The sequence below is a fragment of the Mobula hypostoma genome, chromosome 19, assembly GCF_963921235.1.
Source record: "Mobula hypostoma chromosome 19, sMobHyp1.1, whole genome shotgun sequence".
Classification (NCBI taxonomy): Eukaryota; Metazoa; Chordata; class Chondrichthyes; order Myliobatiformes; family Myliobatidae; genus Mobula; species Mobula hypostoma.
The window spans coordinates 37668156-37685791 of NC_086115.1; the positions used below are offsets into that span (position 1 = coordinate 37668156).

Consider the following 17636-nt stretch of genomic DNA (forward strand, 5'->3'; position numbering starts at 1 on the left):
CCTCCAATTAAGTATCTTGAAATAAGGGGACCAAATTTCTTTCTATATTCTAGGTGTGGTCTTGCTGGTGCTTTGCCCACTGGAGTAAGGCTTCTGAGGCCTCCGTTGATCAGGTTCTACCATGGATGTTGTGTCTAAGGCAGTACAATATGGAGAGCAAGTTGTTGCCCATATATCAAGCTGCCCCTCTCCACGCATCTGATGAACCCAAAGGAACGGCAGAAACCAATACAGTCTGGCACCAGCAGCATCGCAGGAGTTGCCAGTCAGCATTGAACTCATTGTAGGACTGGCTTAGGGACTCCAGCTCTGGATTTTTTTCCCCTCTCGGTTTACCCCCAAAGCCTTCCCTATAAGTGGGTATAGCCGCAAGGCAGCAGAAGTTTGTGATCAGAGTTTTCCTTCTAGGTGAGCTGCCAACCACAGCTGGCAAACCCCGTCTGCCTGAAGCGACTGGTTTTAAACCGCCAGTAAACCTGCCTTTATCCCTTCTCCTGTCAGTAGAAACGTTTCCACCAGGCTTCATAACTAAGCCACACATGAAGGCCAGCAGCTGGACTTGGTTGTCAGAGGCTATCTGAGGCGCACGCTATTGGGAGCATTTAATAGGTAGTGGGAGCTTGTCCTCATTACCACCCCCAGCTGTGACAACCTTAAGGAACCAGTAGAAAGGCTTCACTACTTCTAAATTCCAGTGCCCACCCTTGAAATTAGGACCATGGTTCCAGTAGCTTTGCATATTATCTGCTGGACTGGTGTGCTGACGTCAAATTCCATGCGCAATAAGCCCCAAATCATTTATTCTGCTGCTTTCTGTGGATTTTCCCTCTATTTCACGAATACTATTCTTGCACCCAAACTGAGTACTTTTGGGATTTTTTTTCCACATTATGCACCATTTGGCAATTCTTTGCCTGTTCGTTTAACTTGTTTGTGATCTGTTAGTATCCTGCTCGATTCTCCAGCTTTCCTATTTTCTTTCTGTCATCCACAAGCATGCTGACTGTGCCAAATCTTCCTTTCTCCAAGTCAGTAAGACAAAATGTGATCAGTTGCCTTTCCAGAATCGGCTCCTCCGGCATCTCAATAGTCATGGGTTAGCAACTTGAAAAATGAGCCCTTCTCTCCATTTGTTGCTTACCGCCTGTGAGCCAATACTCTCTTCATGCTAATATTGTATTCGCATCAGGAGATCCTACCTTGTGACTTGTATGAGGCACATTGTAGAATGTGTTCTGGATTTGAAATACATCTATATACACTGGCTAAAAATTTCTTAAACTCTTAAGTTTATCAGTTGTGATTCCCAACCCCCTTCCTGAAGCCATACTGATTATGCTTGTTCAGATTATGATTCCCTAATTGTGCTGCTATGAGTTAACTATTGTTAGAATTGACCATTGTTAGGCTAAACTACCTAGAGTTGCCCACTTTTTCCCTCATACTTTGAATGAGGATTTCATATCGCCAGTTTTCCAATCCTCAGACCAGAGTAAGAAATAGAAAGCGAATGATGGAGCTCCAAGGTGTGGGTTTGAGCAAAGGGACCTGGGAATCCTCGCAATTAGATCCCTAATTCCTCGCAAGTGGCATCACAGGTAGATAAGGCCGCAAAGAGGTTTTGGCACATTGGGCTTCATAAATCAAAGACCTTGAGTGCAGGAAGTTGTATAAGATGTTGAGCCCAAATTTGGAGTATTGCGTGCAGTTCTGGTCACCAGCCTACAGGAAAGGTATCAATAAGCTTGAAGGGGTGTGGGGAAACTTTACAAGGTTGGTGCTGGGACTTGAGGACATGAGTTACAGGGAAAGGTTGAATACTTTAGGACTTTATTACCTGGAGCACAGAAAAATGAGAAGAGATCTTACCAAGATAGACCAAATTGTGAGAGGTGTCAATGGGGTGAACATGTACAGGCTTTTCCTCTCAGTTTGGGTGAGACTGTCACTAGAGGTCATGTGTTTAAATTTCAAAGTTCAGAATAAATTTATTATCAAAGTACATAAATGTCACCATACACAACTCTGAGATTCATTTTCTTGTGGGCATGCTGGAAAAAATTTCTTGTAGTGGTTTAGGATGAAAGGTGACATATTTAAGGAGCATCTGAAAGGGGATCTTCTTCATTCAGAGAATGTTGCAAGTGTCAGATGAGTTGCCAGCAGAAGTGGTAGATGTGACTTCAGCTGTAACACAAGAGAAGTTTGGATGGATACATAGATTAGAGGGGTAAGGAGGGCCACGTTCCAGGTGCAGAAAGCTAGCACGAGGCTAAATGGGCTGAAGGACCTGTTCCTGCGCTTCAGTATTCTGTGACTCTGGTACTTCCAAAAAACTAAGGATTTTTTTTTAAGCTTTCACAATCTCAATAGCCATGGCCGGATACAAACCTTCTGGCCTGGGGATTTGTGGGGCTTCAGCCCCGTTAGTTGCCTGATACCACTACCATCTCTGGAGAAATTATGTTGAACCCTTGGTCTTTGTTTTGTTTCCCATCCTTCGCCCCTAAATGATCAGTGATTATTGCGCCAGGACACTGTGATGTTCTTTCTGTCTGCTATATACGTATGTGACTCTGTGGTTAAGCTCTGCCATTTCTTGCTCATGGTCAGTGAATCTGAAGAGCTGTCTGTTGACTTCAGGAGAAGGGTGAAGATGCACTAGTTTACACTGGGGGATCGACAGTAAAAAGTGTCAGCAGCTTTGAGTTCCTGCATGTTAAACTATCTAACGTGTCCTTCACTCAGCGCACAGAAGCAAACATAAAGAAAGTGTGCCAGTGTTTTAAAAGGTTAAGGAGGTTCAACGTCATCAAGCACTCTATCTACCCTCTACAGATGTGCAGTTGAAAAGCAGTGTTGATTTACATCATGGTATGGTACAGCAATTCAAATGCACAGGAATATAGGGGAGTGGATTCAGCCCAATACATCATGGGCATATCCCTCTCTGCCATCAGCATTACCTGCAGGAGGCACTGCCTGAAGTGCTGTTGTCAAAGATCCCACCACTGCCATTTCCTCGCAGCTACCATCGGCCTGAAGTCCCACACCATCAAGTTCCAGAACAGCTCCTTTCCTTCATCCACTCAGTTCTTCAACCAGCTGGCCTGACCCTCGTCACTACAGCTCAGTAACTCTATGGCCAACTTTGGTCTCCTTGCACTAAAATGGGCTTTTTTTTAAACAAAACACAATTGGCAGAGAAAATTTGTTGCTGTAGTGAATATTGCTTATATAATGCAATATCAGAATTGGGTTGATCATGAAATTCATTGTGACAACAGTATGGTGGAAGAGATAATACTATAAGTTAGAATTAAAAACTAAAATAAACAGTGTAAAGAGGAATAGTGTAGTGTTCATGGATGGTTCAGAAATCTGATGGTGGAGGGGAAGAAGCTGTTCCTGAATCATAGGGTGTGCATCTTCAAGCTGCTGTACCTCTTCCCTGATGGTAGCAATAAGAAGAGGGCATGTCCCACATGGTGAGGGTTCTTAATGATGGATGCTGCCTTTTGGCGATGTCCTCAATGGTGGAATGCTTGCGAGTGTGTTGGGAGTTGGCAGAGTCCACAGCCATCCAGAGCTTTTCTCGATCCCGTCTGTCTGAGCCTCCAGACCAGACAGAATACTCACCACAGTCCTTCTGTAGAAATTTGCTAGAGTCTTCGGCGACAAACTAAATTTCCTCAAACTCATCATGAATTGTAGAAAATGGCATGACTTCTTTGTGATTGCATCAAACTGTTGGGCCCAGAATAGATCCCCTGAGATATTAATGCTCAGGAGCTTAAAGCTGCTCTGCCTTTCCCTGTGTGTGTGTGTGTGTGTGTGTTTTCTTCCGGCTTCCCCTTCCTGAAGTCCACTATCAATGTGCCTGTGATGTTGCTGTGAGTAAGGCTTTCACTGCACTTGTGCATACAGGTACTTGTACGTCTGACAACAAACTCCACTTGGGCTTTGACATTTTCCACTTCCTGTGACTGCACTTAATTTCTGACCAGAGGAGGGCACTCACTAACTGGGCTTTGTTGGCCAGTGTTGGAGTTGTGTGTAGATTGAAACTACTGTTGATACCAGTGTACTGCCAGCTGGTGGCAGCAAACAACAAGATGCACTACAGCAAGAGCCACTGGTACTTCTCTTGTCACTTCTGTGTAATCGTTTCCATTTATCTCCCTCTTTCAAGATATCCAGGTCAGCTTGGCACATTTAATGATATCCTCCCCAGATTTAGCAGTGCGTCTGAAAGCAAGAGGAATCAAAAAATAAACTCAGCGGCTTAAAACTGTCAACTTGATTTTCAATGTTGGGGCAATTGCTAGGGAATGATGGGGTCAAAAGTTAAGTCACTTTTACAAGTGTGGAATAATAAAGAAAATCCAGCGGGAATATTTTATGGGCAAATCGTTCTTAATTGACTATCCTTTTTTTTAAAAACAAATCTGATTATTGCGATTAAAGTTGCATTAATTAATGCAAAGTTAAAATTCCTCATTCAACAAAACTGAAACTAATGGAAAAGTTGGGTAGCAAGACTATGGATATAAAAGTTACTACTGATTAGACATAATCATGGTAAGTTGTTATTTCTGGGCTACCGGAAATTTCCCAGACAGCGTTTCCCGAAGACTAGGGCTGCTTTTTGGTTATGCAGTCAGTGGCCACTTTATTAGGTACACACGTACAACACATTAAGGCAAATATCTAATCAGCTAATCATATGGCAGCAACTGAAACGCATGAAAGCGTGCAGATATGGTCAAGGGGTTCAGTTGTTGTTTAAACCCAGCATCAGACTGGGAAGCAATGTGATTATTGGACTTTGACCGTGGAATGATTGTTGGTGCCAGATGGGGTGGTTTGAGTATCTCAGAAACTTCTGATCTCCTGGGATTTTCACGCAAAACAGTCTCTGGAGTTTGCAGAGAATGGTGATTAAAAATTTTTAAAAAACATCCAGTGAATGGCAGTTCTGTGGGCAAGAATGCCTTGTTAATAGGAGAGAATGGCCAAAGTGGTTCAAGCTAAGGAAGGCGACATTAACACTAATAACCACAGATTACAGCGGTACTGTGCATTAGAGCATCTGCAAATGCATAACAATTTAAACCTTAAAGAGGATGAGCCACAGTAGCGGAAGGAAACACCAGGCTCCTCTCCCGTACCTAATAAAGTGGTTCCCCAAGAGGCTCATCTGCTGTCTAACAGTGGGCTGAAAGGCGAAACTCCCACCCAGCATAAGGTGCTGAGGCAAAGCTTTCTTCAATATTTTGTTTTAATTTGTTTTGTTTTTTTTTTCTGGAGCAATTACATTTTGGCAAATTTGCACTTCCTTCCTGCAATGACAGTGGTAGCCTTCAAACTCTTGTGTAGCACTGATTTTTACCAACCCCAAATGTGAGAGAGTTAAAATATTTTCCATTACTTGGCTCTTACTGATTTTAACCCCTTTTGCCAGGGTGAATTATCTGTTTGAAATTTTTTTTTAAAAAAGGGTAATTCTATGCCACAATAGAATTAATTAACTAGGGGATTTAAACCCAATAATGGAATTAATAGGCAAACCCAGTGAGGGGGAAAGTAAAAGGGGAGACCATTTGCATTTCATACAGTATCAGCCATAATATAGCTTGGTTTACTTTTGTTAACAGCTTGCTAACAGAAGCTGATGCTGGTCACACAGAATTTATTGATGAAGTTTACGAAAATAACTCTCGCTATCCTGGAGCTGAATGGAAACTAGCAAAGGAGCCTTATACTGATGTGGTTTGTATTATAATATTGATTTTCCAATTAATAGAGTCTGAGAGCTGCTCTTCATAGTGTGCTCTCCAGTCATAATCAAATAATATTTAGTAACATTTATTGTCTTAAAATTAAGCTCATTAATCATTCAGAGTTCAAATTTGAGTCTTCATTATAATGTAGGATGCTTGGAAATTCTACTGGTTTGACTCAAGTTCCAGCAGGGTGCAAATTCCAACGTGCAAAAACTGTGCAAAAAAAGTTCATTTGGTTTCTGTGTCACTTGTGTAATTTTAATGACTCAAATCCCATGAAATTTTCAACTTGATGATTTGAAAATATAATGCAAGATACACGCATTATTTTAGCCATACAATATACTGAGCTGCCCTGGACAGTGTCAACGGGCTGGATGAGATACTTATATGAATAATACTAATATTTTGTAGCTATAACTTGAAAGCTTTCTTTCATTCGGATTACATTCCTTGACTTGTCTTAATACCACAGATGCTTCCTGCAGTTTGACCACTTGCAAACTGGATTCTGAAGTGCCTGTTCAGAACTACTGAAGCACTTATTGGTGCCCGGTGTAATACCTGCAAATCTTTTTCTGGCGTTATGGTTGCTTTGAATTGTTTGCAAGTGATGAATACATTGTTCATTTGAAGTCCGCTCCAATTTATCAAACTAAAGCTGTTTCAAATCCTGATTCATTCACTAATCCTCAAATATTGCTTTTAATTTTGATTAATAGAATGGAGAAAAGAGTTCATCAAGAGAAGAGATTGACCCACCAGCTGGCTGGAAATGGATGGATGAATGGGAATATGATGTCAATCGAGCTGTAGATGAGCAGGGTAATTTATAATCTAGTGTTAGATTAATTATTTATGTTTGCATAGAGAGTGAGGAAGATAGCAGATATTTCATTAGTTTATTGTACCAGGTACTTTTTGCAATTTCCTCCTATTTCAGTTAATTTGTAGTTGGTGAAATTGTAGTTTAAAAAATGATTTGTATAGATCCAACCAAGGCAACACACACAAAATACTGGAGGAAAGTTCAAAGTAAATTTATTATCAAATTCAGTATCGTGCAAATGTCTTGGTCACATATCTATAGCCAGGGTGTCTGAAGACTTTTGCATGGTTCTGTATTTGCTAACGTGAAGCGGAGAACGCCTTTGTAAATCTGGCGGGAGTGAAGGAGGTGGAATTGGTGTGGGTGGAGTGCCATGGGAGGAGTGTGGGATAGGTGGCAGAGAAGGAGTGCCAGGTGCAGGGGGGCTTGGAGGAGGTGCAGACGCACCCAGGCCTGAGACACCAGGAAAGGTCATTAGATTCCAAACAATTGTTTTTTTGTTCTTTATAGAATGTGTCTCTGATGCTTCCCACTCCCCTCCTATTTTCCCAACCATGATTCCCCTCTCCCTGTCACCTCCCACTCTCAGTCTACATTAGAGACCCGTATCAAAATCGGGCTTATCATCACTCACATGTCATGAAATTTGTTTTTTTTTGCAGCAGCAGTACAGTGCAATACATAAAATTACAGTACTGTGCAAGAGTCTTAGACACCCTAGCTATGTATATGTGGCTAAGGCTTTTGCCCTGTACTGTATATGTCACCATGTACTTCCCTAACATTTGTTTTCTTGTGGGCATACACAGTGAAAGACCACACCCAACAGGACAGAAAAACAACCACTGTGCAGATACAAAAGGAAAAAAAATAATAATAATAAATATATAAGCAATATCAAGAACATGAGATGAAGAGTCCTTGAATGTGAGTCCATAGATTGTGGGGACATTTCAGTGATGGGGCAAGTGAAGCTATCCCCTCTGGTTCAAAAGCCTGCTGGTTGAATGATAATAACTGTTGCTGATACCTCGACTGTTTATTCATTTCCGTAAATGCTGCCTGACCTGGCGAGTTCCTCCAGCATTTTGTATGTGCTGTTTGCACTTCTTTCTGTGATTCCTTTTGTTTAAAAAAAAAGTGCAATTGAACAACTATTTTGTAGAGCCTTCTAGATATTAGAATAGTTTTTTTTAAAGTTCACCTTATGAAGGGTAACAGAAATTGCAGGATATTGTGGTATTTCCTACTGTGACAAAATTTGATTCTTTGATTTAGCTTGTGATGAATTTTATAATGAAATCTGCTTATCATACTCTGTTGGAAAGAGTGAGATACATATTCGGCAGTTTCCTTTAGCTCAATACTACTCTTCATTGGATTTTCCAGTGTTTTAATAGATCTGTTTCCTGGTGTGTGTGGCTTGTGTAAATGGTTACTGCTTCATGGTTTTATAAAGAGTTTGATGAATTTTGTATTTGCACTACGATCTTTTTCTTTATTTTTATCTTTTCCACGCATTGCAGGTTGGGAATATGGAATAACCATTCCCCCAGATGAAAAACCCAGGTCCTGGGTTTCAACAGAAAAAATGTATCACACCCAGAGGCGCAGGCGCTGGGTGAGAAGACGCAAAAGGGACACACAGTCAAATGTGCTGTCAAGCAAGGTGTGTTGTAGCACTAAAACTATTTGAAGTTCACAAGCGGAGCAATGCCAAAGCTCCCTGTTTTGCTAAAGCTTGAGTAAGATCCTAAAATCGTGAAAAATTTCTTTTAAAAAATCTTTTTACATTATCTGCATTGATATAGTCTCTGGTCCGTGCAGAATTTCTACCTGCGGTACATTGTAATATTTCAATAATATCAAATATTTTGAAGCAGGAATCAACCATTTATCAGCAGTATAGAAATAAGCTATCACTACCTGTAGCTGATGTACAGTATTTTTCTTTTGGCTGGGACTTGCTGCAAACTTCCAGGGCCCATCACCTGACCAGGATTCAGAAGGATGGGAATACGCGTCACTGATTGGCTGGAAGTTTCACATAAAGCAGCGGAAATCAGACACTTACAGACGCAGAAGATGGAGAAGAGAAATGGCACCAGCTGGGAAATTAGGGGCTGCTGCAATCTTCAAATTGGAAGGTGCTCTTGTAAGTACATTACCAATAAACTTTCAAACCAGGTACGACCACCTCTGTCTACAAAATCTGTCTGCTTCTGTTACTGCTTATTGGATAGGTAGCTTGTCCTCAGTAAGAGGATTAAATTGTGGAGTTCTTATTAAAATAATCTCTGACTTTTGCATTGTTATTTTAAATTTAATATTAAAATTTCACTGCTCCCTTTTATGATTGTAGTCATAAAGTGGGGTTGTGAGGAAAATAAGCCTGTCACTTGTGTTTTTGTTCATTTTAAAGGCTCCATCTTCTGGTGAGAATGGTGACAAATCATCAACAGACTCTATATTTGGATCAAGTGCTCCTATGATCTCCTGTGTGTTCGAGCGTAAGTAAAATCTTACACTTCTGAAAGCCCTGCCATAGAGGTATGGTCTGCCAAGGGGAGTGCAGGCTGGTCTCTTCCTGTGAAATTAATCACTGAAAACTAATGCTTAACAAATTATTCAGACGTTAGTGTATTTTTTCACTTCTCCCCCGAGGCCAATGAATCATTGCCCAGCAATCCATCTTGCTGTCTTCCCAGTTTGTAGCAACATGTTAAAGCTACTGTGTTTGCCCCAGTGGATAAGGGATAAAAGTTTGTATTTTAGTGCTATTCCAATTTTTTTGCTTGGGTTGATAGGAATTATCAGTTTTTCGGTAGTGATTACGACTCAAGTAGTTATTCTCCAAAACTTCAGGAATATATTGCTTGAAATGTTGTAAGATTGACAGTAGTTGTGAAGGAGGTGGTTTTGATAGTTTTATTGGCTAAGGTCGTGCATGCATATCATAAGAGTAATGCTTGTCTGAGGCAAATTTGCCCCAGTGTTACTGGGTAACCTCCAAGGCAATTGAATAATTGTCTGGGGGGAGTTGAGGGGCTGGGTCTGGTGGTTGCAGATCAAAGTAATTTTCACTGGGGAAATGAGCAATCTGCAGACCAGAATACAGAATTAGCTCTCATCCAAATACTGTAGTGAGTTTTGAGAATTGTCATTGAGTTTAATTACAACAGTAGAGGCAGCAGGGATCAACAGTTCTTAAAAAAAATATTCACAACCAGATTTGTGGCTGAATATGAAATAAATGGTTTGATATTGCTGCCACACAGAAATGTGAAATGACCCTAGTTTTACACACTCAATTTCTGGCAACACCTCATTCAAAGAGAGGTCTCCAGCAAAAGCACGGAAACCTAAAACACCTATTGCGTCAGTAAAACTAGAACAGAAATCTACTATGAACCCTGATAGACAATGCCTGGTCCATAATCGCTCCTTGAGGAAATGCAGAGGATTCAGAGAAAAATCGCTTGCAGACCATAGACGCTTTCCAAAGGAGCAATAAATAATTTCAAGTGTTGCACATTAACAGGCAGTAAGCAAAAGACTAAAGCTATCATACACTGCACTGGGTATGACAGTGACCACCAGCACATCAGGATCAGCACGTTGGGCTACTACTGATTTCAGCACATACACAGCAGGGAGCTAGCTGAGCATCTATTAGATGTAGTTACTTTCTCATACACTGAGATATGCAGGAAAGGCTTCCAAGGCAAATCCTGCTCTAAAATTTGTCCAGTCAACGTCTGCCCGAAAGGACATCCTGAGCAAAAAATAAAGTCGTATGCGATGTTAAGTGATCAAAACAATGTGTCATTGGCAAAGTCAACATCCTTTGCCATCTTCAGTATTCAAAGTTCTCTTTCCACGTACGCTCTAAAGATGTGTTCTGGAACATCAGAAGCTTTTGGAAGTAGAGCCAGTAGATTTGTCATGGCATAAGTAGGAAGGGGGGTCCACTGACCTTTGCCAACCCTCAGTGAGTGTGACCACATTCCCAACAACAGGGATGAAATCCCAACTTCTGAAGCTGCATGTGGTTACTCATATCTTAAGGCCATAGCTGGCAAGATTCCACCCTCTCCCCAAACTCTTCTGAGGTGCCAGTGAGGGTAAGAATAGGATGCTCTGGAGGAGGAACAAGTGGCTGAGGAACTGGTGTAGGGGGCAGGGTTTCAGATTTCAGGATCATTGGGAGCTCTTCTGGGGCAGGTGGGACCTGTACAAGAGAGACGGATTACACTTGAACCACAGGGGGACCAATATCCTTTCAGGGAGGTTTGTTAGTGCTATTGGGGAGGCTTTAAACTAGATTTGCAGGGGGATGGGAACCAGAGTGCCAGAGCTGACAGTGTGGCTGGGGTGAAAATAAATGATGTTGAAAGTTTAAGCAAATCCGCTGATAGAAAGGTTGTGAGTGGTGGTAAAAATCTTCTGAGGTGTATACATTTCAATGCTAGGAGTATTGCGGGGAAAGCGGATGAGCTGAGGGCGTGGATTGACACGTGGAATTATGATGTTGTAGCAATTAGTGAAACTTGGCTACAGGAGGGGCAGGACTGGCAGCTTAATATTCCAGGGTTCCGATGTTTCAGATGTGATCGAGGCAGAGGAATGAAAGGTGGGGGAGTAGCATTGCTTGTTAGGGAAAATATTACAGCAGTGCTCAGGCAGGACAGATTAGAAGGCTTGTCTACTGAGTCCTTATGGGTGGAGCTGAGAAACAGGAAAGGTATGGCCACATTAGTGGGATTGTATTACAGACCTCCCAATAGTCTACGAGACTTGGAAGAGCAAATCTGCAGAGACATAGCAGGCAACTGCAGGAAACATAAAGTTGTGGTGGTAGGGGATTTTAATTTTCCATACATTGATTGGGACTCCCATACTGTTAGGGGTCTAGATGGTTTAGAGTTTGTAAAATGTGTTCAGGAAAGTTTTCTAAATCAATATATAGAGGGACCAACTAGAGGGGATGCAATATTGGATCTCCTGTTAGGAAACGAATTAGGGCAAGTGACAACAGGAATTCTGCAGATGCTGGAAATTCAAGCAACACACATCAAAGTTGCTGGTCTCTAACTTCCGCTAAGGCCCCACCTCCCCCTCGTACCCCATCTGTTACTCATTTTTATGCACACATTCTTTCTCTCACTCTCCTTTTTCTCCCTCTGTCCCTCTGAATATACCTCTTGCCCATCCTCTGGGTCACCCCCCCCCCTTGTCTTTCTTCCCGGACCTCCTGTCCCATGATCCTCTCGTATCCCCTTTTGCCTATCACCTGTCCAGCTCTCGGCTCTATCCCTCCCCCTCCTGTCTTCTCCTATCATTTTGCATCTCCCCCTCCCCCTCCAGCTTTCAAATCCCTTACTCACTCTTCCTTCAGTTAGTCCTGACGAAGGGTCTCGGCCTGAAACGTCGACTGCGCCTCTTCCTATAGATGCTGCTTGGCCTGCTGCGTTCACCAGCAACTTTGATGTGTGTTGCTAGGGCAAGTGACAGAAGTGTGTGTAGGGGAGCACTTTGGTTCCAGTGATCATAACACCATTAGTTTCAATTTGATCATGGACAAGGATAGATCTGGTCCCAGGGTTGAGGTTCTGAACTAGAAGAAGGCCAAATTTGAAGAAATGAGAAAGGATCTAAAAAGCGTGGATTGGGACACATTGTTCTCTGGCAAAGATGTGATTGGTAGGTGGGAAGCCTTCAAAGGGGAAATTTTGAGAGTGCAGAGTTTGTATGTTCCTGTCAGGATTAAAGGCAAATTGAATAGGAATAAGGAACCTTGGTTCTCAAGGGATATTGCAACTCTGATAAAGAAGAAGAGGGAGTTGTATGAAATGTATAGGAAACAGGGGGTAAATCAGGTGCTTGAGGAGTATAAGAAGTGCAAGAAAATACTTAAGAAAGAAATCAGGAGGGCTAAAAGAAGACATGAGGTTGCCTTGGCAGTCAAAGTGAAGGATAATCCAAAGAGCTTTTACAAGTATATTAAGAGCAAAAGGATTGTAAGGGATAAAATTGGTCCTCTTGAAGATCAGAGTGGTCGGCTTTGTGCGGATCCAAAGGAAAGGGGGGAGATCTTAAATAGGTTTTTTGCGTCTGTATTTACTAAGGAAGCTGGCATGAAATCTATGGAATTGAGGGAATCAAGTAGTGAGACAATGGAAACTGTACAGATTGAAAAGGAGGAGGTGCTTGCTGTCTTGAGGAAAATTAAAGTGGGTAAATCCCTGGGACCTGACAGAGTGTTCCCTCGGACCTTGAAGGAGACTAGTGTTGAAATTGCGGGGGCCCTGGCAGAAATATTTAAAATGTCGCTGTCTACAGGTGAAGTGCCGGAGGATTGGAGAGTGGCTCATGTTGTTCCGTTGTTTAAAAAAGGATCGAAAAGTAATCCGGGAAATTATAGGCCGGTGAGTTTAACGTCAGTAGTAGGTAAGTTATTGGAGGGAGTACTAAGAGACAGAATCTACAAGCATTTGGATAGACAGGGGCTTATTAGGGAGAGTCAACATGGCTTTGTGCGTGGTAGGTCATGTTTGACCAATCTGTTGGAGTTTTTCGAGGAGGTTACCAGGAAAGTGGATGAAGGGAAGGCAGTGGATATTGTCTACATGGACTTCAGTAAGGCCTTTGACAAGGTCCCGCATGGGAGGTTAGTTAGGAAAATTCAGTCGCTAGGTATACATGGAGAGGTGGTAAATTGGATTAGACATTGGCTCGATGGAAGAAGCCAGAGAGTGGTGGTAGAGAATTGCTTCTCTGAGTGGAGGCCTGTGACTAGTGGTGTGCCACAGGGATCAGTGCTGGGTCCATTGTTATTTGTCATCTATATCAATGATCTGGATGATAATGTGGTAAATTGAATCAGCAAATTTGCTGATGATACAAAGATTGGAGGTGTAGTAGACAGTGAGGAAGGTTTTCAGAGCCTGCAGAGGGACTTGGACCATCTGGAAAAATGGGCTGAAAAATGGCAGATGGAGTTTAATACTGACAAGTGTGAGGTATTACACGTTGGAAGGACAAACCAAGGTAGAACATACAGGGTTAATGGTAAGGCACTGAGGAGTGCAGTGGAACAGAGGGATCTGGGAATACAGATACAAAATTCCCTAAAAGTGTCGTCACAGGTAGATAGGGTCGTAAAGAGAGCTTTTGGTACATTGGCCTTTATTAATCAAAGTATTGAGTATAAGAGCTGGAATGTTATGATGAGGTTGTATAAGGCATTGGTGAGGCCGAATCTGGAGTATTGTGTTCAGTTTTGGTCACCAAATTACAGGAAGAATATAAATAAGGTTGAAAGAGTGCAGAGAAGGTTTACAAGGATGTTGCCGGGACTTGAGAAACTCAGTTACAGAGAAAGGTTGAATAGGTTAGGACTTTATTCCCTGGAGCGTAGAAGAATGAGGGGAGATTTGATAGAGGTATATAAAATTATGATGGGTATAGATAGAGTGAATGCAAGCAGGCTTTTTCCACTGAGGCAAGGGGAGAAAAAAACCAGAGGACATGGGTTAAGGGTGAGGGGGGAAAAGTTTAAAGGGAACATTAGTGGGGGCTTCTTCACACAGAGAGTGGTGGGAGTATGGAATGAGCTGCCAGACGAGGTGGTAAATGCGGGTTCTTTTTTAACATTTAAGAATAAATTGGACAGATACATGGATGGGAGGTGTATGGAGGGATATGGTCCGTGTGCAGGTCAGTGGGACTAGGCAGAAAATGGTTCGGCACAGCCAAGAAGGGCCAAAGGGCCTGTTTCTGTGCTGTAGTTTCTATAGTTCTATTCTTCTCTTGCTTGGCAGAAACACCATCCGTGCATATAAGATGTGTGAACAGCTCAATGGTCAGCACGATGCACCTCAATGCACAATAATTGGAGCTGCGTTGGATCATAATGAGTGAAATCTGCCTCAATGGTGCTCCTCAGCCCACTGTCAGCACATTTTAAGGCTAATGTCCCGAACAATGGGCGCCAAGTAATTTCAGACATTGTGAGAGTAGAATCTGTATGAAAGAGAAGATTGTAGATTGGCAAACCAAGCACCCTGGCATACTTGCCCTGCTCAACCAGATTTGGGAAAGATGACCTTTTGTCAGTTGGAAGATGATTATAAGCTGGCACCTTTCATTGAAGACCAGGTTTTCCTTCATGTCATAAACTAAGAGTTTAGCAAAGGCAAGCCAAATAGTTGGGTAGCTTCCCTTTTTTTCTCACCTTCCACAACAAGAGATCAGGCCCTCAGTCAGTCATACATTGAAAAGGAAGCCGGAAATGAAAGATCATTACGTAGAGTTCGTGGAGAGATTCTTCAGGAATAAACATGCTGGTTTAGCACCGCCTCCAGAACCCATCAAAGGAAACTGGTAGTTGCCCATTTTCGGTGTTTACCACACACAGAAACCTCCACAAATACGAACTGTCAAGTGTGCAGTTCAAAGGCACATCGCTGAACAATGTGCTTTTGTGGGATCTAGGCCTCCACAACAGTCTGCTTGGGGTCCTTGTGTACTTCAGAGCCAAGTCCGTCACAGTGATGGCCGACATAGAACAAATTTTCTATTGCTTCCGAGTGAGAGAGGATCATTGAGACTACCTCTATCATGACCACTATCTGGACAGCGAGATTCTGGAGTAACACACAAAATGCTTAAGGAACTCGTGCCCACCACAATGCTGAGCCTACTTCGCTACCCCACACTGATGATCTCTTCGCCTGTCTCCAACTCTCCTTATCCTCTTGAGTACCCTGTGCTGGTTCTCCGCCTGCAATGGATCTTTTCATCTCTAATTGATGATGAGACATCAACAGTCTCACCTTCTTCACTCCTTACCTCAGAATCAAACCCGCAGACAAAGGGATTGCTGTGGTAGTGTGGTGGACTGACCTCTACCTTGCCGAGGCCAGGCGGCAACTCTCAAACACCTCCTCTTGCCTACCACTGAGGAAGACTCAGTGTTCAGCACGGACTAGAAGGGCCGAGATGGCCTGTTTCCGTGCTGTAATTGTTATATGGTTATATAAGACTCCACTCCTCCTCTTGCCTACCACTGAAGAAGACTCAACTCCGGTCCGTCAGAAAACTGTCTCTGACATCATCACTGTCGAAGTCCTGAAGAAGAGTCTTGGCCCGAAGCGTTGACTATTTCTTGATTTCCATGCACACTTCCTGACCTACTTAGTCCCTCCAGTGTTTTGTATGTGTAGCTTTGGAATTTCAGAATCTGCAGAATTTATCATGTTTTTTGAGATTCTGGAACACCGCATGAGAATTCATGTGGAAACTATCCCTCATGAGCTGTGGCAATCTATGGATTTAAAAGGACAAATTTCAAGGGAGGTGAGGAATTTGGGACTGAAGCATGGAGGCCCATAGACTAGCATTTCTATGTGGATAATGGTCTTAAATCAATTTCTAGTGCAGAAGAATTAGTCAGTATGCTGAAAACAGCACAGGACATGTTGGCGCAGTCTAATCTCAGATTGCATAAGATCGCATCCAACAGTGCTGAGGTCATGCGACATTTTCCATCTGGAGATTTGGCCAAAGGTCTACAGAATCTTGATCTTGGACATGACTTCCCTCCTATACAGTGTATATATCACTTCCTGCTCTAAGCTTTTTATATCATTTCCTGCACGGATTAATTTGGATTTGTCAGAAGCACATGGTGGAAAGGCATCTATCTCCATCCTCTCTTTATTTGCCCTTGAAACAATGATATCTTTTCACAAGTAAGATCTCATTTTAAAAAAACGCTGAAGAAAACTTTTGCCTTGGGTGATTTTTGAGGTGTTTAACTTGCTGCATGGCCCTGTATATATACACACTGTGAGGGCAGTAGTGCAAGTTTAATTTGAAAAGATTCCCATTCAGGACATCTTCAGCCCATTTTTATTTTGTCAAAGGGTAGATAAAGGGAACTGAAACAAGGATCTTGGCCCAGAAGATCAGATGTAGAATGCATATAGATGCAGTAATGAAGTAACTGTAGGGAAGAAACCAAGGTTTAAGGACTCTAACAGTAATTTGTTTTGGACAGAATATAAATTAGGGAAAATTGCAGATGTTCAGATATTTAATTACTCCAGAAAGCTTTCACCTTGATATGGCAAGTAGTCTAGAGGAACTAGTTTAGAAAGTAAATCCATGGCATGAATTAGACAACTTTCTGTTTTTTTAAAAAAGTCAGGAAGTGAACAGTGGAAAAGACTATTTTAGATCTATTATTGTGCTATGTGACTGTGTTAATAATGTTATATTTAAGGCTTTCTTGTCAAAGTGATGCTTTTAAAGAATTTAGTAAAAGTGAGCACAAATTTAATGAACTTATTTAGCTTAAGTTGGAGGAAATTTTATTAAGATGTAACGGCCAACAGCAAATACTTAAAGCAATAATTCTGAATATAAAGCTGAAAGCACATTCTGTCAAGTGTACACCATTGGAAAACGTGTTAAGTTAATGTTATCTAGGCAAGGATTGTGTATGGACAGCAGCTTGCCAACAACATGCGGTAGATCTGAGAATCAAACTTTTCAAGATCAGCAAATTAATAAAAAAAATTCAAGAATAAAACAATGAAATTAATGAGCAAAAAAGTGAATGGTTTTACCAAAAATCCTGAAGATTTGTAAGAATGTGAAAAGGAAGAGATACTGTAATTGAATTGAATGAGCCCCTTGAAATCTTCAATATTTTGATCTCTCAGCAGAGGGCAATGTTATTTCTCTGGAAGCCTTGAAAACAAGGGCTATGAAATCTTTCAGTTCTATCTGATATCACCTACGGTGTGGGTCTTATTTTATTCTTTTGACAGTGCCCTTCTAAAGATGCATTTCCTGAGCCATTTAGTCCAGTCTTATTTTGTGTTCAAGAAACTAGAGTGAGAGTTGAACTCAGTAGCAAATGTGCTACCAGCCTTTTCATCGTTAACCTTATCAAGCAGTGATTATGACAAGGAAATTAATGCTCCATGCTTGGAAGGAATTTGATAAGATGC

General features: G+C 41.8%; 1 protein-coding gene across 1 annotated transcript in view; it reads left to right on the top strand.

Moving 5' to 3' along the window:
• The window catches only part of LOC134358974 (myoferlin-like), a 272012-nt gene that overhangs the window by 111436 nt on the left and 142940 nt on the right, over positions 1–17636 (top strand). The window contains exons 27-31 of the mRNA XM_063071715.1: positions 5658–5772; positions 6509–6611; positions 8142–8284; positions 8597–8770; positions 9038–9125. Of these exons, the coding sequence (XP_062927785.1) occupies positions 5658–5772; positions 6509–6611; positions 8142–8284; positions 8597–8770; positions 9038–9125 (623 nt within the window). The remainder of the gene's footprint in view (positions 1–5657; positions 5773–6508; positions 6612–8141; positions 8285–8596; positions 8771–9037; positions 9126–17636) is intronic.